The sequence below is a fragment of the Anomalospiza imberbis genome, chromosome 27 (genome assembly GCF_031753505.1).
Source record: "Anomalospiza imberbis isolate Cuckoo-Finch-1a 21T00152 chromosome 27, ASM3175350v1, whole genome shotgun sequence".
Lineage (NCBI taxonomy): Eukaryota > Metazoa > Chordata > Aves > Passeriformes > Viduidae > Anomalospiza > Anomalospiza imberbis.
In genome coordinates this window covers 1,800,103-1,824,579 of record NC_089707.1, presented here as the reverse complement: position 1 = coordinate 1,824,579, position 24,477 = coordinate 1,800,103, and the positions used below count along the sequence as shown (strand labels likewise).

General features: G+C 52.1%; 2 protein-coding genes and 1 long non-coding RNA gene across 3 annotated transcripts; 2 read left to right on the top strand and 1 right to left on the bottom strand.

Moving 5' to 3' along the window:
• The first annotated feature begins 1,861 nt into the window (after positions 1-1,861).
• On the top strand, positions 1,862-10,452 carry PEAK3 (PEAK family member 3). Its single transcript, XM_068174099.1, has 4 exons — positions 1,862-2,661; positions 3,116-3,469; positions 3,746-4,395; positions 4,905-10,452. The coding sequence occupies exons 2-4, from the start codon at positions 3,403-3,405 to the stop codon at positions 5,895-5,897; spliced, it is 1,710 nt and encodes a 569-aa protein (XP_068030200.1). The 5' UTR covers positions 1,862-2,661; positions 3,116-3,402; the 3' UTR covers positions 5,898-10,452.
• OAZ1 (ornithine decarboxylase antizyme 1) lies at positions 9,121-12,836 on the bottom strand. The gene is given in 6 exon segments (XM_068174100.1): positions 9,121-9,562; positions 9,669-9,754; positions 10,278-10,450; positions 10,559-10,645; positions 10,647-10,704; positions 12,652-12,836. Coding segments are annotated over 6 exon segments (651 nt in total). The 5' UTR covers positions 12,768-12,836; the 3' UTR covers positions 9,121-9,431.
• A 244-nt stretch (positions 12,837-13,080) lies between these two features.
• Positions 13,081-17,191, top strand: LOC137462975 (uncharacterized). The gene is made up of 2 exons (XR_010993811.1): positions 13,081-13,191; positions 16,995-17,191. It is a non-coding gene; the product is annotated as an uncharacterized lncRNA (long non-coding RNA).
• The last annotated feature ends 7,286 nt before the right edge of the window (positions 17,192-24,477 follow it).

Genomic DNA, 24,477 nt, shown 5'->3' with positions numbered 1-24,477 from the left:
CCGCCCTGTCCCCTGCCAGCCCCAGTCCCGGCTCTCCCAGCACGGACTGGGCTGGCACTGGGAGCAAAGCAATGCCTCCATCTGCTGGAGAAACGAGCCCTGGGCCACTCCAGCCCGGAATTCCATCCCCCACACACACCCTGGGGGCCGGGGAGGCTCCCAGCTCCCTCCCCATCACGCGAGGAGGGGTGGCTTTGGTTGCCAAAATAACCGCGAGGCTGCAGCCCCCACGGGCTGGGCGAGAGCTGCCGTGGGAGGAAGGAGGAAATTGGGGTTTTTCTCTCATTTCTTCCTTCAAGATGCGTTTCGTGGCACAGGGAGGCAAAGGGTCGAGGTTACAGGTCCTGCCCGTGCCCAGGGGTGTGGGGGCACCGTGGGAGCCAGGCCTGAACTCCCTGCTCCTTTTGGGGGTGAGCTGCAGGATGGAGATGCTGAGAGAGCGCCCAGGTGGGTTCAGTGCCCCAGGGATCAGCCCAACCCACCCTGAGCTGAGCACGGAGCATCCCCACAGCACCCATGGGCTGCAGAACGATGTCATGGGGAAAAAAAAAAAAAAAAAAAAAAAAAAAAAACACCTACCAAAAAAAACCCAGCAAAAATAATAAAGATAATAAAGACAATTAGAAAACTGCCATTTTCCAGCGGCTGCATTTAAAGACCCTATCTCCCACTGGGAAGATAAACCAATTTCCTTACAAACCAAAAAGGCTGGAGCTAAGAAAAGCTTCTCTGCATCAGTCCCCCAAATCCAGGGGTAAAAGGGCTCAGCTGCTCCTGGACCAGTCTGCAAATGCTGTCAGTGCCATCAGGGCCATGTCCTGCAGCTGATTTATCCACCTGGAACAGGCAGCAGAACCCACCAAAGGATTCAGGGATGCTCCATGGCTTGGAGAATTAAATCAGCATTTTGCACAGTCCTGCAGAGGTTGGCAACAGGAAACGAGCGTCCTTGTTAAGGGCTTAGGTGGCTTTTAAACTTGGCATTTTCTCCTCAGTTAGAATAAGACAAATGAGGAATTTCACAGCTAAAAGGCAGTTCCTGGCTGCCCCTCTTTCTCTGGCCACTTCTCTCTAGCTTGGCAGGGTCACAGGCATGGCAGGAATTCTGTAATTTTATTCCTACCATATTCTGGTACTTCTTAAAGGTAATTTTATTCATTAGGGAAAAACAGTGACAATTTTTTTGTATGTGAGGGTGGGGAGGGCCTGGCACAGGGTGCCCAGAGCAGCTGGGGCTGCCCCTGCATCCCTGGCATTGTCCAAGGCCAGGCTGGACAGGGTTTGGAGCCACCTGGGACAGCAGAAGATGTCCCTGTCATGGCAGGGGTGGCATTGGATAGGCTTTGAGGACCGTTCCAACCCAAACCAGTCTGGGTTGCTGGTGCAACTTGGGGTGGATGGTGCACATTGTCCCCTCCCAGAGCCCTGCACCTCCCAGAGCCCTGCACCTCCTCCCTGAGCTGGATCCAAGCATGACTCAGCCCCATGGAGTTTTTTATCAGCTCTCACACACGGCCTCAGCACCCAGAAATGGCCCCAGCCCCAGCCAACAGCCACAACCCCCAGCTGGCCTGGGAAATACAGAAATAAATACATGGGGAGGGAGCTGTGGGCTCCCAGCACCCCCCGAGTCCCACCCCGGCCCCCAAAGCTCTGCTGAGGTGCCTGGACCCAGGGTCCTGCTGTTCTTGGGCTCAAGCAGTGACATTTTCCACTTTCCTCACGGAAACCCACATTTCCCAAAGGCTGCTCATCCCAACCTCGCTGTGCCCAGGAGAAATCCTGCAGCTGCCTGCCCACAGCACCCACAGTGGCACCACTGATAACTCAAAGAGTGACTAGAAGGGAGGAAATATTGAAATATTTGGGGTTTAGAGTGTTTAAAAAGTGACTTCATGCTAGAGGGGACAGACACCAATGGGAGGATTTTTTCCAGCTGAGTTGGGTCACTTGGTGCACTTTGAACATCTGTAAAGCTCTGGGAGACAAAACAAAAAGGTGTTTTCCAAGGGCTGGGCTCCTCTTGTGCAATAGCTGCAGGAAATCCCAGCAAAAAGACAGATCACAGATCAAAGAATATTCTGAGTAGGAAGGGAAGCACAGGGATCATCAGCTCCAACTCTGACAGGAACTGAACCCACAACCTTGGTCCATGGAAAAGAATGAAAATATTCCTCCTTGCCAACCCACCCAGAGTAATAACCCGGAGGAAAGGGAATTAATTCCGTGACTTGAGGGGGGTTTGGGGGGAAATCCCCTCCTCAGAGCAGCTGCCACCCTTAAAGTCATCCCTGGAGCCATCCAGGAAGGAGGAGCAGCTCGAGGGACACAAACCCACAGGCGGCACTGACGGTGACACAGTGACCACAGGCGTGGCCGCAGCAATGCCAGGGGGCTCCGGGGGCTTCTGGGGAGCAAGGCCAAACCCCAGCTGAGCCAAACCCCAGCTGAGCCAAACCCCAGCTTCCTTCAGCCGAGCGCGGATCGGGTGTTGAAAGCACATCCTGCCCGGCCAGGGCGCAGCACCCTGCGCAAAGCGAGGCCCGAGCGCGCCATGGACAGCACCAGGAGGGGCTGGGATGGGCAGCGGGAGCTGCTGCGGGTCCGGGATGTGGAGCTGGAGCCCCGCGGGACCCCCCCACTGCCAGGGACACCTCACAGGTACCAAGGGGCTCTGCAAAGGGGAAGGAGCTGCTCAGCACGGCTGCTGCCCCAACCCAGCGCTTTGTGGGGTCCCGGGGGCACTGGGGATGGAGTGGGGCCACCGGCTGGGGTTGCTCAGCTGGTGCTGAACTTTGAACGTTCCAGCAGAACGGGGAGGTTTAGACAAAGCCACCGTGGTTTCGGTATTGCTGGTGGCACCAAAGCCAGAGCCCAGCGCCAGGACGGGGAAGTGAAACCAGCGGCTCCAGCCCAGTGCCCTCCTCTTTCGGGCTCCCTCTGCTCCCTCCCCGTGCCCAGACCCCTGTCCTGTCCCCCAGACATGGCTGGGAGTGTCAAAGGCTTCTCCTGCTCTCGTCCCACACCTCTGCCAGCGTTGTGGCCTCCCTGGGGTCACCCAGCGAGGACCACAGGTGACACATCAGGCCCGGGCACACACGGGTGTCCCATGCAGGTGGGAACCAGCGCGTGTGGGGCCCCTGGGCCAGCTCCCACCCCCAGGATTTCCCAGCGCGGCAACTGGAGTCTCTGGGCCACCAAACTTCCCGTGTTTCTCCCCAGAACCACCCTGCCAAGGCTCCCCAGGCCGCTGCTTCCCCTTTTCTCCGCGTTCTTCCTCTGAGCCGGCACCGGAGGCAGCGGGAGCCGCGGGGGTGACGCTGCCTCCCGGCTCCGTGCAGGGTCAGCTCCGCGCTCCGCAGTGCCAGCCTGGCCCCGGCTGACCCCGGACTAGCCACTCCCATGCCGGACACGCCGGGGGGCTGCCCCCTTCGGTCCCCCAACTCAGCCCTCATCTACAGCAACGTGGGTGAGTGACCTCCTGACCCCGCTGTGCCCCTGCCTGCCGAGGCGTCACCTCGGGCAGTGGCACTGCTGTCCCTGTCCTCCCCCGGTGTCACCCCTCCGGCTGGTGTTGGGTGTGGCTTTGGGGCTGGAAATATGTGGGGGGCAAGGAACAACATGCTGTACTCGCATCTCATCCCATCCCATCCCATCCCATCCCATCCCATCCCATCCCATCCCATCCCGCTCTTCTCCTCTGTCCTGTCTGTCCTGTCACGTCTGTCTGTCCCTCCCTCGCCAGGAGAGCTGCGGGCCCACCTCGTCCCCCGCAAGGCCAGCCGAGGGGAAGGCGCTGGGAGACCCCTCCCCCAGCCCGGGCCGGACCCCCTGCCTCCCCCGCTGCCCAAAAAGCAGCTCCAGCGAGCCGAGTCCCTCCCGGAGCCGGGACCATCCCAGCGCTGCCATGACGACCCTGAGCCACGGGCTGGCAGCATCCTCTACAGCATCCCCCCACCCCAGCTGCAGCCCGGGGAGGGGGCTCCCCCGCGGGACAGACCCTCCTGGGCACCCAAGAAGCCCCTGACCAAGTCCCAAAGCCTGGGGGAGCCGCTGGCTCGAAGCAGCCCCCAGAGAGCCCCCTCAGCCAGCCTGAAGGAGCTGACATTTGGGACAGCAGACGGGGAGCTGGGGCAGCTCCTGGAGAGCCCGGCCGGGGTCTGTGAGGTGGTTTTGGGGTGCCAGGAGGCCTCCCTGGCCCGGCTCTCAGCTCTCATGCAGGAAAAGCTGGTGGGGCCCGAGGAGAGGCAGCAGCTGCTGGAGGCAGAGCTGGTGGGGAAGCGCTGGGCAGCGCTCCGTGTCCTGGACCCCCAGCCCTGCTGCCAAAGCGGGGACGCATGGTACTTCAGGGTGGGCTTCACCTTCGAGCACAGCCAGCTGCAGTTTGCAGCCAAGGTAAGGGGGGAATCGGGGTGAGAGGCCTGGGTGGTGCAGAGGGAGCCAGGGGACCCAGGAGTGTTGGCTTTTCCACGGAACAGGACACTGGGGCCACTTCCCCCTTCTGCAGCCACTTCTGCATTTGCTGGATGACAAAGTGCTGCTGGCAGGGGCTGGGTGATGAGGGTGACAGTTCCCTTGGGGCCAAGGGACACGTCAAAATCGGCCCTGCTGGGGGACATGTCCTGCTAACTCAACCAGAGGGGCCAGCGCGTGCAAAGGAGAGGCTGGAACAGAGCTGGAGATCAGGATGAGAGCCCAGCCCATCTGGGGGCTGCCCCACCCTTCACGTCCCAGCTCTTGCTCAAAGCCATCCTGGCTCCATTCCTGGGTTCAGAGGGTGTAGGGGGACCCCAGAATTACATGTGGGTCACAGCAGGGCTTGTGGCCCTGAGCTGGCAGGGTGGCCCAGCCCAGGACAAGGCTCTGTCTTTGCACAGCTGGCCCTGTCCTGTGTGTCCCTGCAGGTCCCCAAGCCGTGCTGCTCCAGCCTGGGGGTGCAGAGCTCCCTGGGGGTGCACGGCAGCATCCAGCGCCTGCTCGGCCGCTTCACCGACCGCCTCCCTCAGGAGCTGGTGCTCCCAGGAATCCCTGGAACACAGAGGCAGGGCCCTTCCAGAGAGGAAGCAGCCTGTCCTGCCCCCCGGCCTGTCCTGCAGGTGCTCCTTTGTGCCGAGGTTCCCCAGCAGACCCTGGCAGACTTTGTGAAGGGCTCCCACGCTCTGCACAGGACCAGCCCTGGGCACTACGAACGCTTGGGCTGCCTCCTGCTCCTGCAGCTCTGCATGGGGCTGGAGCATCTCCGGGGGCAGAATGTGGCCCAGGGGGACCTGTGCCCTGAGAACCTGCTGCTGGTGCAGTGCCCGTGGCCCCCCCAGAGCCAGAAGGAGCCGCTGGGACTGTCCCTTCCACGGCTGCTCATCAGCAGCTTCTTCAAGGTGCAAGAGAAGCAAAGACCTTGTTCCAGCAGCCAGGAGCAGGACTGGAGCCAGGCTCTCGCTGCATCCTCCCCTCCAGCAGCAGATGAGCTGAACGTGGGCAGGCTGATCTATCAGATCTTGCACGTGGACATCTCCCTGGAGAACATTTTGGGCTTCAAAAGCAAAAGGCTTCCTGAAATCCCCTTGCTGTCCATCTACTCGGCGGGACTGAAGTGCTTGGCCACGCTGCTCCTGCACAGGGATCCTCACCAGAGGGTGTCCATCGAGCAGGCCAGGGGCATCCTGCAGGTGCTGCTCTGGGGGCCACGCCAGGAGCTCTTTGCCAGGAGCAGGAAGAGCCTCGAGCTGCTCCGGAGCTGGCTGCAGGTCAAGAGGGCTCTACTGCTCCTGAGGTTTGCAGAGGACTCAGCGGGGGCCAGGGTCAGCCCCGGCCTGGAGGAGTGGCTGTGCTGCCAGTACTTCCAGGGGGTCACTGAACACACCCTTTACCAGGTCACCCAGGTTCTCTATGCTCCCTAAACCAACCTCCAGTACAGCCTACCCAACGGTCTCCTCAAAGCCAAGAGCTCACGAGGCCCTGACCAAACCTATCCCTGGCCAAATCTGTCCCTGCCCATGGCAGGGGAGTTGAAACTAAATTATTTTTAGGATCCTTTCAGCCCAAATCATTCTGTGATTCTATAAAATCCACCAGTTCCTAAGAAATCCCAGCAGGCCTTTGCTGGGAAAGCTCTATAAACCTAAACCCACTCCCCCCATAGCCCATGGTTGATGAAGTGTGTAAAACCACTGAGTGTGGGTTTATACCCTCAAACAATTTTTGCTTGATACTCTAAGCCTGGTTTATCAGAACACCTGAGGAACGGCAGCTGAATGGGAGCCCCAAGCAACAATTTAGTGGCTGATAATACCAAGTTTATGGGGCTCAGACTTTGAACAAAACCCCCTCAGAGCGTTTTTGCAGCCACCAGGTTTTTGCTGGTTTAAATAACACTCAAAGCCACCCATCACAGTTCACCCTTCTCAGCAGAGCAGAAAAAACAGCTCCTTCAGCCTGTGCTTCCCAGAGACAATTTGTGGCACAGTCACTAATAAAAATGACATTTTAAAGGGAAAAATACAGCTTCAATAAAACCTGGAGCCGAGCCTCTCAAACACTGGTCCTTTATGTGCTTCTCTGCCAGCATTACACACTCCAGGGATGGATCCAGAGGGAAACACAAAGCCTAACTGCCCTGCCCGGTGGTGATTACCCAGAACAGCCTCCATGGGCTCTGATGAACAGCTCAGGTGAGTTCATGGGCACCAAGGCAGGGCTGTGGCATCTGCTCCTTGCTGTGAAACACCTGGCAGCACATGGGACCTGGACCCAGTCCCCAGATCCACACAGATGACAAGGGACCAGCATGGTGAAGGTCATTTCAATTATTCCTCAGCAATTACTAATCCACTCACAGCCATCTAGGCTAGGTATCAGGAAAAATTCCTTCACTGAAAGAGTGATCAGGCATCAGCACAGGCTGCCCAGGGCAGTGCTGGAGTCACCATCCCTGGAAGTGTTCAAACAATGTGTGGTGTGGCAAATGGGGCCATAGTTTAGTGGTGATGGTCGGACTCGATGGTCTTAGGAGGCTTTTCCAACCAGAACAGTTCCATGATTCAGTGACTCCCATCACCTGACAGCAGCAGGGCTGTGCACACAGTGGGACAGAGCCTCCCCATGTCTGCTGTGCCCATGGATGTGGCAGTGGCTCCCCAGGCAGCCACCAGAGCCTGGGGCATTGCTGGAGTGGGGAGGATTCGTCCTCAGAGTCCCTGAGCTCCAAAAACCAAAAATAAACCAGAGTTGGGACCCTGCAGAGAGCAGCTCCATGGAGCTCAGTCCCAGCTCCATGGTTGGTTTGCTCCCACCTGGAGCAGCACTCAAAATCCCCCAGTGCAGCCTCCCTGCCCAGGCTGGACCCCATCAACCCTGGCACAGAGATGGGGGGGTGCAGATCTCATTCCAGGTGCCCCGGGAGAGCCCAGCCCTGCTGTCCCAGTCTCTCCTGCAGTATTTGCCGTGGCTACCAGAGGGCAGTAAAGGCCACGGCACAGCCCCTCATCCCGGGGAGACAAAGCCAAACCCACTCCCGTGGCTCCTGCCCAGCCCTAGGCCGGCAGCTCCAAGGATCCACAGCCCCCCAGTTCTGGTTTCCAGCGTGGTGGACGCCCTCCCCTTCTGCCAGGAGCATCCAAAGTCAGCAAAACATCCCATGGAGGCAGGACCAGGCACATTCCACACTCCTGTCCCTGTGGAGAGCAGAACATGGCACAGGCACCACGTTGCTGAGGAAAACAGGGATTTTTCCAGATAACGAGCAGTTCAGCCCTGTGCCAGCCTGTTGAGCAAAACAAGGACACCCTCCCTTGGTCATGCCACCACCATGAAATCCTGGAATATCCTGAGTGAGAAGGGACCCTCGGGGATCATCAGCCCAGGGTCTGTCCCTGCACAGACACCCCAACACCCCCACCCTGAGCATCCCTGGCAGCGCTGTCCAAACGCTCCTGCAGCTCTGGCAGCCTTGGGGCCGGGACCATTCCCTGGGGAGCCTGGGCAGGGCCAGCACCCTCGGGGGGGAAGAACCTTTCCCTGAGCTCCATGCCAAACCTCCCCCAGCTCAGCTTCATGCAGTTTCCCAGAGCCCTGTCACTGGCCTTCCAAAAATCCCACCAGGATGAGCACAATTGTAGGGCCCTGAGAGAATTGGGAAGAGCCAATTAAAGAGCCCAGCAAGAGCCCCCAGTCTGCACCACACCACTGCTCACACAGCCCCAGGTTACTCTGTGCTGCATCTCCAAGGAGTTTCAGGGGATATTTCAGTGTATTCCATGGGATTCTAGCACTGCTGAGCCCAGGGATGGGCTGTGGGGGAAACTTTAGGGCCTTACACATTTCACAGCACTGAGACTTCTACTCACACCCAGCAGAACTCAGTGAAATAAACCCATGCCAGGGATTCCCTGCTCCAAGGTTTTATAGAGGAAAGATTCATCAGCTCCAACAGTGCCAAACAAGCCTGCAAGTACTGAAAAACATGCAAATACCACACTTTAAAGCTCAGCCCCTTTGAAGACTTATTTGTTGTAACTTCAGTTCAAGGCTTGTTAATTCCAGCATCGCAAGGAGCCCCTTTCCCCTTCTGCTCACCATCCTCAACACCAAGGGCTGTCTGTGGAGCCCCAGCACAGCCCCCTCCTCACCCTTCAACCACAATCTGTCCCCCCAAAAAGCCTGCCCAGTCTCAGTGACACCACTGAGCTGCAGGAGTGCCACAAACCATCCCAGCTCACAGCCAGAATTCCTGGAGTCACCTGCACACACTGGAAAGGCTGCACTGTTAGGGGAACACTAAAATTCCAGGTATTTAAGTTGCATCTTTAGTATTTAAAGCAGCCATGGGTTGAGCTGATCACATTCCACTTAAGACTTCCCAACCAAATCACGCCCTGAATATCCTACAAAACACTGGCAGAGCAGGCAAGCACTGGTCCTAATTAGCACACCTGCTAATTACTCACTAAAAGTAGACCTTTCCAGGATTGCTGGATTATTCCAAGCCCTGTCAGAGCACACCCACGAGTTCCAGTCAAGCAAAGAACAAGCAAAGCCTTTCCACACCTGCAACTTTAATGGTTGGGGCAGTTCCAGAGCCACCTCTTTAAGAGTGCAAGTCTTTAAACAGCTTAAAACCAGCAATAAAAAGTAAAATATAAATTTTTATTTAGAATTAAAGCAAATACTTCAGTATCACAAACACAATATTAAACTTCAAGAAATATACTGCTAAATTTGGAGGGAGCATTTATTTTTTTCACAACCACGACATGCGCACAAAATCCAGAGAAAGATGTGGAGTCTGAAATTTTCAACATCTCACCACCAAAGCAGCTGGGTCACACAAGGTTTCGTACAGGAGTTAAGATGGACTGGAATAAGATGTTGACAAAATTTCTACAGAATCATCTTTATAGACAACAAGAAAGCTCTAAAGAGGCAAACATTGCAATCTAGTCTTCTTCTGCTGAGTCTCTCTCAAACGTGTAGGCCATGAAGCAAGCATCTGGTCTCTTGGGGACAAGGGGATGCCCTGGTCTCACAATCTCAAAGCCCAAAAAGCTGAAAGTACGGAGCAGTGCAGCTAGAAAATAAAGCAGGAGACAGGTTTCACCCATGGGATACTGAAAAAAACCCTTCAATTTCCACTAAAAGGCATTTTGTGTCTCTGGAGGCGCAGGAACACCCACCTCTGTCATCTCTGTTCTTGTGGAAACAGATGAACACGTGCTCAACTCGGAGCTGTTCTTCAGCAAACTCGAGAAGAACTGCAAAACTGCAAGAGAAACACCAGGGGTTCAGTGCCTGGGGAACAGGGAATGTCCTGGGATGGGAGGGACCACAGGGATCATCCAGGCCAACCCTGCACAGGTACCCCAACAACCCCACCCTGAGCACTGTCTGAACAATCCCAGAGCTCTGCAGGCAAGTGCTTCTTCAGAGAGATTCACAAGGCCCTGAGAGCCAATCCACACAGGAACTCCTAGGGAAGAAGCACAGGTTGCAGCCTCACAGCACCAGATCCCTGAACCCCAGGCAGAACTCAAGGGCAGACTCCTCAGTGGCACAGAAAAATCTGAAGGAGCTGCAGTGACAGACTCAAAACAACCTGGAGATCTCAGTGCCTAAACCAGCCTGAAATCCCAGACTTTGGGCCGGTTCTGCCTGCAGCCCTGAGACCAGGCTCACAAGAGATCCTCAAGAACCAAAACTAACCTTTCAAAATACAAAGAGCAAAGTGTTCTCCCACCCCCTAAGAGGCCTTGTGCTAACCCACAGCCAAGTTTTCCCTGACCCACCTGTCCTTGCTCCCCTCAGGCAGAGCACCACTGGGAATTTCAATGTAGAGGTTGTTGTTGTTCAGCACTGCTCTCCAACTGATGTGTTTGGCATCTGTAAGCCTTGACTGGACATTGAGAATTCTTGTCCTGTTGTTAGGTGTTAGTTCTTCTGTGACATTCAGCCGATTATCCTGCAGCAGGGAGAAGGGCAGAGTGATTTTCCTGTTCATTTTCAGAGGAGGGAGTGAGGCAGGGAATGCTGCCAAGCTCACCACGAGCTGTTTGCACCTCATACTCACCGAATAAAATAAATTAGCTGAAAGATTGTGATCCCTCTGACTATTCCCTCGCCCACCTGGGATCTTCAGGGGTGGGTGAGGGACATCAGGAGCACCACCGAGGCCCCGGACCCAGGTTACTACAGCAATTGAAGGGAACCCTGGAACTGCAAAGGGAGCATGGTTACAAGGGCAGGAAAGCTTGGACAAAGCCCTGGGATTTGCAGGATTTAAAGCGTGTTAAAAAAACCAAACCTAGACCAAAGGACTCCCCCCACTGCAAGGGGGAGGACAAAGGAAGCTCCACACCAGGGACAGTGCCCAGGGAGCTGCCACTGCAGTATTTTGAGTGAAAACTCACTTGGAAATGAGAAATACTCAAGCTGAGTGAGTCAGGCGTGTTTCTGTGCCAGGGCAGGCCTGACCTGACCTCAGGAGAAGAACCTTCCTGCAGGAATGTGCTGTTTTCTGTCCTCCTTGTTCTGAGGCAGCACAAACCCCCAGGCCAGCAAGGCAGGGATCACTTTTCCCTGGGATATTCACCACCAGACCTTCCCAGCTGGAGGCCAAGCAGTTCCAGGGAATCACCTCCACCTCCAGCGTGGCTGAGGCCACACCTGAACCTCTGCAAAACCTCCAAAAACACCTCCAAACCTCTTCCCACTGAACTGCTCAGAGCGATTCCACAATGCTCAGCACTCGAGGAGAAAAATACTGTATTTTTGAAGAGGCGAGGAAGATTTTTAAGTTTCTCCCCATCCTTTTCAAGGCTGTTTCACTCCTCCCGAGGCAGAGCAGCGCTGGCCCCTCCCTCTGCACCATCCTTCACCCGCAGGCTCCACTCTTGAGTTGCGTCATCTCAGCAGATGCAGCAATCGAGGCCCTTGGGGGAATTTTCACAATCGTCCTGTCTCCGGGTGCCAGCAGCAGCCACTGCAGCCATTTGCAAATCCGAATAAACAGCTACAAAATAATCCACCATTTTGCACCCGAGTTGCGGGGTTTGGATTGGTTTGGGGGTTTTTTATTTCTTTTTTTGTTTGTTTTGGTTTTTTTTTTTTTTTTTTAATGATCTTGAAATTTGTGATGAATAATCTGTATTAGAAAGGCTGGGAACGGGCAGAGAGATTAAATATTATGTGCTGGAAGGTAAATTATATTTTAATATGAAGCAAGGGTAACAACTGCGAAGTTTTATTAAAAATACAAAATCTGCACTAACTGAAAGCGTTACTTTAATTAAATGAGTATCCAACCCATTATTTTAAGTCTTTGAAAGAGATGTTTTTCTTTAGTACCAACATTATTTTTATCTGAGAATGACTGTGAACTGTACATTTTCAATTTCCCTTACAAATAAACCTTGAAAAACCTTTTCCAAAGGTGTGCTGTGGCAATCTTCAATAATTTCACCTTTCTGCCCCAAAAACGTGGTGCAGAAGGAAGGTTTGCAACCATAAGTATGTTTTAGTGATGTTTACGTGCTCTTAGGGAGGAAAAAACCAATCTTTAGCTCGCAGTTAAAATAGAAAAACGGTTAAAGAACTCCTTCCACAGTCCACACACGAGGTGGAAAGGGCAGACTGATGTCCTGAGCATCAACTGCTCCACACCAGCCGCCTTAATTCAGGTATTTTCTTTCTTCCCAGCACCTGTGGGGGTGTTTTATCTTTCGGCTGCGTTTTTAACCAACAGCTCTCATAACACTCTTACCCTCGATTAGTTTTACGGAGTCTCCACGGTTACATAAGGGGATAACAGCCTCCAATCCTTCGATATCTTTCCCTAATTACTAGTTTCCCCTCGGGTCCCCCCCAGCCCGGCTCCTGCCCCAGCCCTGCCCGGAGCCTCTCCCAGCCCGGGGGTGCCTTCGGGGGTCCCTCCCAGGGCCGGGACAGAGCTGGGGCCTCAGAATCACCTTTTTTTGTGGTTTTTTCCACCCTCCCCTACCGCCTTTCCCCGCGCGGCGGGGGCCAGGCCGCCCCTCCCCCGCTGGCCACGCAGCGTCCCCCGCCCCTCTCCGGCCACCAGGGAGGCGACAGCGAGGACGAGGAAGAGGAAGGCGGCAGCGAGGGCCCAGCGGTGCGAGGCTGAGGGAGGCCGCGGCGCCTCACCTGCTCTGTCCGGTACTGAGGCTCAGCACAGCGGGCATGATGGTGCTTTTATTCCCCTCTTTCTCTCTAGCGAAGCAGTGGCTGTTGAGTATCCGTTGCAGGGAGGATTTCACCATCCGGCCGCTCTGGTCCGAACCCCGAAACCCTCCGCCGCCTCCGCCCCCCACTCCCCAGGCGCTGCTACACAAAATGGCACCGCGGCCCCGCTGCCTCCTTATATACCCTTCCTCTACCACGCCCCCAAAGAGACCACGCCCCTCCGCGCTTGCCGCGCCCCCCTCCACGAGGAAACGGTTTCTATTGGACAGTTCTGCTGTCTATTAGACTATCTCGCAGTCTATTGGCTGAGCGGAGCTCGGTGGGCGGGACATCGGCGGGGGGGTGCCGCGCGGGAGGCGGGGGGTAGCGGCGCGTGATTGGCTGCGCGCGCCGCGGGCGGGGCGGGGCCTGGCGGGGCATGGGCCGGCGGGCGCCCCGCAAGCGCTCACTGCCCTCGGAGCCGCCGGTTCGAGTCCCGCGCCCGCGCCCCGCCCGGCTGAGGTAACCGGGGGGGGGCCGGGGGAGGAGCGGGGTGTGAGGGAGCACAGGGAGGGAGAGACGTGAAGAGAGTCATGGAAAAACACGGACGGATCCGTAGGGTGCAGCCCTGGGGCTGGAAGCAGCGGAGGGGCGGCCGCAGGATCACCTGTGGGAACTCCGGGGGCATCCCGCCCTCAGAGCTTCGCACCGAGCTCGGTGCTGAGGGAAACTTCGAATTAAAAACTAATAATAAACCCACCGCAAGTAGTGGGGTGGGTCCCTGAAAAATCAGGGTGGGGTTGTGAGCTGGTTTTGTCGGGGGTGTTTGGGCTGGTCCCCTTTGGCCTCGCCGTGGTTTATGGATTTATAGGGAAATAGGGGTGGGGAGTAGTTGGTTTGTGGATTTAGAATGGAATAAGGATGGGGAATAGTTGGTTTATGGATTTATAAGCGAATAGGGATGGGGAATAGATAGGTCAAGGATTTATAAGGGATTAGGGATGGGTAACAGTTAGTTTATGGTGGAAAAGGGATAAGGAATGGATGGTTTATGGATTAATAGGGGAATAGGGATGGGGAATGGTTGGTTCATGGATTTATAGTGAAATAGAGATGAGGAAAGGTTGGTTCATGGATTTATAGTGAAATAGGGAAGAGGAAGGATTGGTTTATGGAATTATAAGGGAGTAGGCATGAGGAATGGTTGATTTATTGTGGAATGGCAATGGTTGGATTGTGGATTTATAGGGGAATAAGGATGGGGAACAGATGGTTAATGGATCAGTCAGGGACTGGGGATAGGGAATGGTTGACAGTGATGATCTTTTAGGCTAAAAATGCCTTCATGAAGATGTGGGTAAATTCTGGTTATGTACACAGCAGAAGTTGGGGTCATCCCTGTTACAGCCACCCCATGCCCTCTGCTTTCCGTCTCCTGCGAGGGGCTTGGAAATCTGAGGCTTGGGGATGTGGTTGGGTCTTTCTGCAGTCCCAAGACAAGAACAGTCTGGAGGAAAGGATGGGAATTTGGAAACAGGACACCCCCACTGCTCTTCTGGATGGGACTGATGGAAACACAGCTTCATGCCTTGGGGGTGAGGGTCAGCCTTCAAAATCCATCTTAAAGCAGGAAATGTGCACAAAAAGCTAAATAGGTCGTCATTCCCCTTGGGTTTGGGAACCAAATCTTTGGCTGAGCCATTTCTGATAGTTTCAGCCTGAAAACCAAGGCAGAGGCACATCCAAGGCACATCCTGAGCAGTGGATTTTATCCTGTATGGAAAGAGAGCTCAAAATAATGGTGTGTTGGTGTTTGCAGGCAGGGATGCTTTGTAAGTTAAATGGGGAAAGGTGTTTACAGAACCAAATAAAACTGCTGAAGAGACATTGTAATGGTTTTTAAAAATCATAGTTTTCCATTAAAAAACTTGTAGATGGCTGCATTTCTTTTTTTCTTCATCAACTCAGGCTACAACACACCTGTTTTATTGCCTGCAGCTACCAGAGCTGCATTTGGCCACTTCTTAGGGGCTTTTATTCCTACCTTATTTTTAGTTGCTTGAAAATATCCCCATCCAGGACCTCTGAGCACAATGGATTGATCAGCTCCACTTTGCAGAGGGATCATTGTCTAAATCTCCACCCACCTTTTGTGTCCCGAAGCTGCTGGGATAAGCCGGGATGGAACAAAGTGTCAAATAAAAAAGTGCCAAAATAAAGCAGTGTCTGCTCTCCTGCAGCTCAGAGGAGAAGCCTGGCCTGGCCAGCAGCCAGGGAAAAAATCTGGGAGTCCTGGAAAGTAAAAGGGATGAGAAGAAAGTCCTTTTCCTGCTGCAGGCATCTGCCCTTAGTTCCAGAACACGACATAAATGGAGCTTGTGCTCACCTCACCCTCGAGGGTGTTGATTTATGGAGGGGAAACTCTTCTGTTTAATGCATTGCCCAGAGTCCAGCCTGAAACAATGGGATAGCTGCAATTCCGGAATATCCAGACCACACGGAGCACATCAGAGGAGATTTAGCAATTCCTGGTTTGTGTGTTGTGTTAGGAAGGTTTTCCTGCTGGGGGCTGAAGGTGTCAGGGGGTGGAAGGGCCACATTAGCATTCGGTGATAGATTTCATTATTTCCAGTAATGGCATTTATTATTCCTGTAGTAATCCTGTAGTAATTCTTTATAATGGCTCTGTGTGAGTGGAATCAGCGCTGCAGCTGTTTCCTCTTCCCTGAGAACTGGGAACAGCTTTGCCCTTTGAATCCCTGTCACCTCCATGGTCCATCACTCCATTTCACAGCTGAGTGCCTGGAGAGCTCCAGGAGCTCTGCAAAAGCCCAACCAACCTGTGCTGGGTTTGTGTTAAACACCACGGGGGATTAGTTCCAGCTGCAGTTTTGCTGAGATAGCCTGACTTCCACTTTAGCAGGGACACTGAATCAGAAATCCTCACACAGAAGCCTCTGACTCACAATTTCAGGATTATGGCTGAGGCAGTTGGAGATGTTGCCATCCCCAGCTGGTTTTTGCCATGATTGCCCCTCCTGTGGCAGAGTAACTCTGCAGCAGGGTTGTTGCTCCGGCTGCATTCCCAGTTTGGCATCACAGTCCCTGGAATTACCTAATTCAGGGGGCACTGAACCCTGACAGTCTAAGCAGCCCAGCACAGCAGCTTTCAACACACAGGGAAGATTCACAGAATCCCAGAATTTCCTGAGCTGGATCCCACAGGGATCATCAGTGCAGCCTTTGTCCCTGCCCAGCCACCCCAACACCCCCACCCTGAGCATCCCTGGCAGCGCTGTCCAAACGCTCCTGCAGCTCTGGCAGCCTTGGGGCCGGGACCATTCCCTGGGGAGCCTGGGCAGTGCCAGCACCCTCGGGGGGAAGAACCTTTCCCTGAGCTCCATGCCAAGCCCTGGCACAGCTCCAGCCCTTCCTGGGCTCCTGTCCCTGTCCCAGAGCAGAGCTCAGCCCCTGCCCCTCTGCCTCCCCTCGGGAGGAGCTGCAGCCCCCGAGGAGCCTCCCCTCAGTCTCCTGTGCTGCAGCTGAACGAGCCAAGTGCCCTCAGCCGCTCCTCAGACCCTTCCCAGCTCCGTGTCCCTCCTTGGGACACTCTCCAACAGCTTTGGATCCTTCTTTGTTTCTTTATTACATTGCATTTTTACAACCATTGCAAACAGAGAATCTCATCCATCACGTTCATCCTAAATCCTGTGCAGGTGTCCTCAAACACACAAAGTCCTCCTCATTCCAGCTACCACAGTCTTCCCCTCTCCAACAACTGCATTTCCAAGGACTCTCCCAGTCCCACAGCCAGGAGCTGGTGTCAGTTCTCAGCTGTTGAGGGAGCTCTCCAGAGAGCCCCAGCAAGTCCCAGTTGCTCTGTGCTCTTACCCCAAACAGGTCAGAGCAACTGGGCTGCCTGAAACCTCCTGGGAAAGAATCTTGTGCAGCCCGAGTTACTCAATAACCAGAGCAGTTACTGAGGAAAGGACAGAAGCACCAACAAACTGATCTCTGTTAGGGATCTAAGTTGAAATTGTTTCAGGCTGAGAAAAGCCAAGGTGTTGATTTTCCCAGATTTTCCTTTCTTAGTTTGTTTCTTTCTGCTTTTTACCCCCTTTTCACAAAAGAGGTCTCAAACAATCATTCAAATCACCAGTCAGTGATTCTTTGTCAAGCTTCTATGGGTTTTACGTTCTTAAATAGTCTGAATGATGAGTTTATGGCAGCACAGGAAGAAAACCAGATTTAAAACTGTTGTTTTTATTACAGCAAGAAATGGGTGTGGGATAAGTAACTGTCTTCCCTCTTCCCTGTGTTTTCAGGTGTGCAGGTGTTTGTGATCAGATAACACAAGATCAGTGCTTAGAAAGATGTTCAGGAGCTGAAGCACTCATAATAAATCTCCTAAGGTTCTGAAATCCTGCACGTTGGAACCACAGCTCTGTAACATCATTTATTCCAAGAAGGAAAGATAAACCCTTCTGTCACTCAGGTGATTAAAGCAGGATTAAATCACACAGCTGCAAAAACTGCTGCTTCTGCCTGGTTTTCTGCCACTGATGGAGCTGAGGCTGCTCCTGCATCCGTATTCTAGAGGAGCAGCAAAGCTCCAGGGAGGGGGAATGGGACAAAAATCCTTCGTGATGAGTAGCAGAAAGCCATGTGTGTTTTGTGCTTTGCTGCATCACACTCTCAGGGCTCTCCTGGAAGGTGGAAATGGATGTTTGTGGCATTTAGCAACATCAGGGGAATTCATCCTGCTCCGATTTGCTGACGAGGGAAAAACATGAGAGTAAAACATGAGCTCCCTTCAAAGCATGTGCACTCCATGCATAGCATTGTCCATTTAGTACCTCCCCCAAAATGGGAATAAAATACATTGATTTATTGATTTATTGAAGCAGGCTTTAAAATCAAGTAGATCTGATCGCCTTTTCTCTCTATTCCACTGCAAGAAAACTCTGCTTATTCTTCCAGTTTTGAGATGTATCTAGAGATGCAGCCAAGCACCAAAACAGGACCGAAGCTGAAGCAGAGATGTCCATCAGGACATTATTTCATAGAAATCATTGTCTGGGATGACTTTACCCTCTCATTTAGCTGATTTTAGTCATGGAATAATTTAAATGTTTAATGTTGGTCAGCTCTCTGTGTAGACAAAGGACAGCAAAAGCTTGTGAGGCACTGGAGAGTAATATTTCTACACTTATCAGACCTATATTTTATAAGTCTTAATAAAAAAAAAAGGCTCTTAAATCTGCCCCTCTCCTTCCTTAATACTTCTGGTTCATCTCCTCACAGGTAACAGTTAAGTACCAGTTATCTAATTTTAAATACTCCCCCACTAAATCACTCTTTAGTGTGTCAGAATCTATTCTGATCTTTGTGGGACAAGTAATTAGAACACCTTTTCTAGCTGGAAAAACTCTCATTTTCATTGTCATCCCTGTGAGAATGATTTCATTTGAAGGTCAGGCTTTCTGCAGACCCACTTGTTCTGGAAGGAGACTCTGCCAAATGAAGCCAGAATTTATAGGTGTTTACCAGCACAGGGAAGAATTTATTTTTCCAAGATCTTTGTGACATACTGAACTAGAAGAAAACAGTCATCCGGCCAACAAAAAAAGTGTGCTCTCACAAAAAAAAAAACCAAAAAAAAAAAATAAAAAAACAGCTGGCATGAAGAGGGATTGAATGCAGATGAGGTAATAGATGTTTAAAATACTGTAAATTTTCATTTATCTGAATTAAAGTGTGGAATCCAACATCACTTGGGCACCTGGGAAAGGCTGAGTTGTTCTTTTTGAGTTTGCAGGATCCAATGGACCAGGTTCCACATAAAAATAATGTGGAGGGGGGTGGGGGGGTTGAAGTGGGAACAGGAAATCAGCTGGAATGGGGTTTGGCCAAGAGCAGGAGCCACAAGGAACACTCAGAGGGCGGCACCTTATGATTTCTGGGAAGTGTGCTGGGGCACCTTGATGGTATGGGTCTGCAATTTAGGGATAACGTTCCACACCACTGATTCCTGTATTGATTTTTCTCTGGCTGTTGCTGCCAGTTATGAACAAATGGCTCTGAGGAATTTGGAGGTGGTTGCAACACAATTGAGTGAAAGACGTGTCAACAGCCTCCCTTCCCCACCCCATTTTCTGTTTCGTTTTTGCTGGGCCAGAGGCAGCTCAGCTCCAGCCCATCTCCCGAGTTACCCAGAGGTGATGGATGTTGGATTATGCCCTTTTCTGAGATTTTTCAGATTTTTCTGAGATTTTTCATGCCCTTTTCTCAGTTGCCCAGAGATGGGGCAACTGAGAGGCGTTTTAAAAACTTTTATTCCATTTTCAATCTCATGAGGAGGGTGAGCCAATACAGATGTTATAATTCACACCATCAAAATCAGAAGCCAGCTATTTCCTAATTACAATACACTATGAGCATTTCTTGGCCTATCAGCTTTAGTCACACCATGCTGTAAATGCCTTAAAGCCAATCATCTAAAATTACCCTTTGTGGGTAAATTTCTTCATTTTAAGAATTTTCTACAAATCCATTTCCTACACTGGAGCTCTGGTTCTTGCTGAGGAGTCACAGAGGGGAGTTAATTTGGGGAGGGGGTGAAGCCCTGTCTCTCCTGTTTGCATGGAGAGGGCATTGGGGTCCTGAGCAAACCCCTCACAAACCCCTCACAATCAATCCCATCATAATCAGCATTTCAGCCTCCCTGGAATTCCTCCGTGAACATTTTCCTTCCCTTCTCTTGCTTGCTGGAGCCTGTGTGGTGGATTTAGGAGTTTATTTTGTGTTTCCATTCCCCCTCTCCCAGAATCCACCACCATCCCAGGTTTCCCTGCAGGACAATCCCCTTGCCCAGCCCGTGCTAGGAAGGGGAAGAGGAGTGGGACAGCCTGGCTTGTTTTTCTCCAGTTCCTCTGGTGCTTGGCTCAGGCAGCCTCAGGGATGAGGAAGTGCACGGTGCAGCTCTGCTTTTGTAACCCCTAATTTCGTTTGGAAATGTTATCCAAACAAACAGCTGCCAGCAGGATGAGCGTTAAGACCTGTGCAGAGGCTGCTCTGTCAGAGCTCAGAGTGAGCTTTGCCTGCTGAAACATCTCACGCAGCAGCTCATTAACGTGGAGATACTCAAAGGAGACTTTCCCCCCCGATTAGATCCTGCCCGTGATAACAGCATTAACGAGCATATTTTCCCATAAATAAAATGAGCAGGCCTGGAGGGCAGGGAAGGTTATTTTGCCTGGAATCAGTTCTGTCCCTTGGAGAGTTGGGGCTGAGGGAAGCAGTTCACCCTGAGAGCCAGCCAGAGACCAACGGGCAAAGGTGGCTTTCTTCCAGCTCTGTGTGCTCCACACTGCTTTATTTTGGGGATAATCCACGTGGATTCTGTCACTGGCCAGAAATCCCTGTGCTCAAGGCCAGGGCAGCCCTTCAGGTGCTGCAGGAGGAAGAGGAAGGTCCAACTTTGGTGAACAGTTTCTTTTGCCAGGCTGGTTTTTGAGCTGCAAGAGGGACAGGAAGGTGCAGCCTGGGGAAAGCTGCTTTGGCTGGGCTGTTTGTTGAGCTGCAGGCGGCCTCGTGCTCTCTGCATCCGTGTCTGAACCAATATTTACTCAGGGCTCTGTGTATTGGGATTGTCAGCAATCCCTGCAGTGAGAGCAGGGCTGGAGCCTGCCCAACTGAGCAGCTTCTCTTGTTTACATCTTTTTTAAAAATACTCCTGACTTCCAGGCTGGGGAGAGGTGGCAGCATGACAGCTCTGGTGAGCACGAGCCTTCCCTGCAGCAACCTGCCCACCCCAGAGCCTCTGCAGCCAAAAATCCCCTCAGGAAGGGGGTGGGCAGCAGACCCCCAGCCTGGGCAGGCCTTGGCATCTCCCCAGGAAGTGACAAACCTGCTCTGGAAGTGACAAACCAAAATCCAAAGACTTTGTGCTCCCTAAGGGACTGGAATCAAACTGCCATCAAAGGAGCCCCCAGGCTGCCGCCACACTCAGGACTGGAGGCTTTAAAATGAAAACAGCTCTAGTTCAGTGCCAGAATTTTCCAGTTTTATTTATGGAGCTGTTCTAGATACAGATTAACTTCCCCTGCCTCCTGTTGGTCATTAACTCCGGGAGAAGCTGAGGTTTGAAGGGTTCACTGCTCAAGGAGAGGGGTGAGCAGTGCAGTGTCACAGGCACGCTCCCGTGGTGCCTGTCCTGGTGTTTCCAGAGAAACCAGACTTTATGGAGCTGTTTATTCCCATGTGTCCTGCTGTGTGTGTCACAGACAGATGCCCTGACTCCTCTTTGGGAGGGCAAAGCCCCACTTCCAACAGAGCTGAGCACGTGCCCCGAGCTCTTAATGAGACCAGCAGATTTCCTAAGGTGCTGGAAGATAAAGAGGTGGCATAAGGAAGGTAAAGACCCTTGAAATTACTGCTGAGGCTTGGAGCTGTGACCTACTTAGTTTGATTTCCTGCTCATGGTGACTTTTGCCAGCTACATCAGGTGATGAGCTGAAAGTCTCCCTCCTCAGAGGTATGTGGAAGACTGGGAATGGCTGTGAGTACTGGAAATAAACTGGACAGGAGCTGAGATTTCGTTGTGAAATCTGTTTTCTGAGGTATTTAGCACATTTCTGATTCCTCTTATAAATGTTTGTCTGGTTTTGGGTCAGAGTTTCCCTGTTGGATTGTCCAGTGAGTAAATCCTTTCCAGTGGTGCTCTGCCTTCCTGCTGCTTCCCTGCTCTTTTGTCCTACAGCACTTTTCATTTCTCAGCTCTCAGTTCCTCGTTCCCCTCAACATTCTTGTGTTTGTTTGGCTTCACACACAGCCTCATCCCACGTCCAGAATCATGGATTGGGCACTCTCAGCCCATCTTCAGTCTCGTTGAGCTCTTTAGGGAGGAAAATGTCACCAGGAATCCTTGAAGGAATGGGATGTGACAGGGAGCTGTGGGAGTCAGCAGGTCAGGCTTTAGCAATGTGCCCAGGACCACCACTCTGCAGCTCTGCTAAACCCAGGCTCAGGCTTAACGTTAAACCTGATACCTGCAGGGTGGATCCCACAGCATGCCTGGGGCCACGGGTATTTTGTTGTTGTTGTTGTTTTTTGGGGGGTTTTTTGATTTGGTTTTTTGTTTGGTTTTTTGTTTGTTGTTTTGTGGTTTTTTTTTTTTTTTTTGGTTTTTTGAGGTTGGAAGAGACCTTAAAGATCATCGAGTCCAACCTGAAGCAGGGAGCCCAGGTTTGTGTGTTTAGGCTCTTCCTGTGGCCCCCTGCCGCCCCTTTGGAGCTGTCATTCCAGCAGGAACTGCCCCATGTCCCTGGGGATTGGGAAGCTGAGGATGGGAGAAGGCAGAGCTAAGGTGGGAGCTGATCTTGCTCTGCTGCTCCCTCCCTTCTCTGTGGAAGATGGACCGGGGGCAGTTCAGGTCCCTTTGAAAAGTCACCTTTGTAAACAATGTTCCACAGCAAAATGTTCCTTTTAACCTAAATTATCTGTCCTAATCCTACCTCAACTCCCCCCCACCCTTTTTTTTTTTTAATTGATCTCCTTGTCACCTTTAAAAGTATGGGAGATCACTTTGGCAGTGATAATCATGTTTAATTCTCTTTTCTATCATACTTGGCTTATTTTTCCATGATTTCTCTGCTGTTTGGCCTTGTCAGGTTTATGTTCTGCAATTTTAAGGTTTTAACTGTGATCAGAAATATTGCTGCTGGGGGCAACTGGATGCTTTTCCCCATGTTATGGATGTGGCTGCAGGATACTAGTTTATAGAAAACTGGATTTATTTTATCATTCTCAGGATGATGGTGATGGACAGGAGCCGCCCCTGTCATTGCCACACGACACAATGGCACCAAAACTCTGGTTATTTGTATCACTGCTCTCAGTGTCCCTGGGACTTAGAAAACTGAATTTTAACAACAAGCCTTTCCTGAGGCTTCCATGCAAAGCAATGCAAATAAAGTTAATTAATATGATTAAGCCTTTATCATTCTGGTCCAAACTGTAATCCCAAGGCTAGGACCAGGGTGTTCCAGCTGCTTCAGGAATGGTGTTTCCAGGTCACTGTGGGATGTGGTGGGTCCCTGCTGGCAGCCAGCAGCAGTTCTGTGTCCAGCTTTGGACAGAGGGGATCAGAGGAGCCCATTTTGGGTCACAGGTGGTGTTAGTTGCCATTGTAGGATAAATAACCCAGATCCTGCCCTAAAAAAGGAAGGGATTTTCAGGAACCCTTCCTGACAAAGCTGTTCAGAAAACCCTGCAGAGAGAGGGAGGCAAACTTTTCCCTACACAATCCCTTCCAATACTTTGCTGTTTTTACTAGTACAAAGCATTTGGGGTTTTCCCCCTTCAATCCATGGCTGCTGTTCATCCCTCACTTCCCACAGGCAGGAACAGTTTCTCTCCAGTCTGTCCTCACTGGATTCAGCCAGGACACATCCAAAGTCTTTTCTTTTATCCAAAATACTTACTAGTTCCAATGAGGCCTTTTTTTCCATGACTTTTTTTTCCCCTGACCTCCAGGTATAACAGCTCTGACGCATTGGGAGGAAACTGGGATTTGGGAAACAAGTTGTCTTTCATTTTCCTTGGAAATCAGCTATTGTTGCAGCTCTCCCAGATCCCTGCTTGTTAGAATGTTTTGAAAAGCTCCCATTCCCAGGGCATTCCCAATCCTTGGACTGACTTTTCATCTGAGAAGGTTTCAAGAGCTTTTGGTGCAGCTTTATGAGGACATTGAGCATTCTCCACCTGCAAGGTTTGGCTTCCCAGTTTGGAGACCTGGATGTGGAATGTGTTTGCTGTTGGAGGGATAGGACAGGGAGGGACCTTCTGAGCCCAATCCTGCTGTCCACATGTGGTCCAAGGATTCATAAAGTCACAGAGCTCCCTCTTCAGCCCCCAGTGTGTCCCTTGCACACGCTGGGAGCTCCCAGAATTACAAAGTTCCTTTTTAATTCCAGTTTTATTTATTTTAGCCAATTTTTTTTCGCCAGTTGGTGTCATGCCAGCATTGTCTTTATGCTTAAATTGGCATCTTGGCTCTCTCTTGGTGCTTTTGTGTGTAGCAATCCAACCCTTTTGTTTTGGTAGGCAAAGCAAACTGAGGCTTTCCTATGTAAATCTTCCTTTCTCCTTTCCCTGCTTTTTGTCAAGGAAGCCTCTCAGCCATCCAGAATCATTCCCACACAAGTTATTTACAGAAAGCATCTCTCCATGACCACCTAAGTGCCATCACCTCTTAGGTAAAACCCAAATGTCTCTAAATTCATTTGCTGTATGTTGGAAACAGAGCTAAAAAAAGCACTAACACCCAAGCAGAGCAAGGAGGGAAGAGTATGGCACATCTACATGGCAGGGTTATGATTTGACAAGGATCATGGAATCATGGAATGCTTTGGGTTGGAGGGACCTTAAAGCCCATCCAGTGCCACCCTGGAATGGCAGGGACACCTTCACTGTCCCAGACTGCTCCAAGCCCTGTCCAGCCTGGCCTTGGGCACTGCCAGGGATCCAGGGGCAGCCCCAGCTGCTCTGGGCACCCTGGGCCAGGGCCTGCCCACCCTCCCAGGGAACAATTCCTGCCCAGTATCCCGTCTTAATGTTGCTGTTGGATCCTCACACTGGATCCTGTGATCCCTGTGGGTCTCTGCTTTGATGTTCTGTTGGAAGCTCCTCCTCCAGTGCTCTGGCAAAGGGATCCAAACCAGCCCTGGCTGAGCCCCTGGCTCAGGAGGATGGAGGTGGAAGGAGTTTGGTGGAAGGAAAACCTCACTCTGCACCACAAAAATGTTG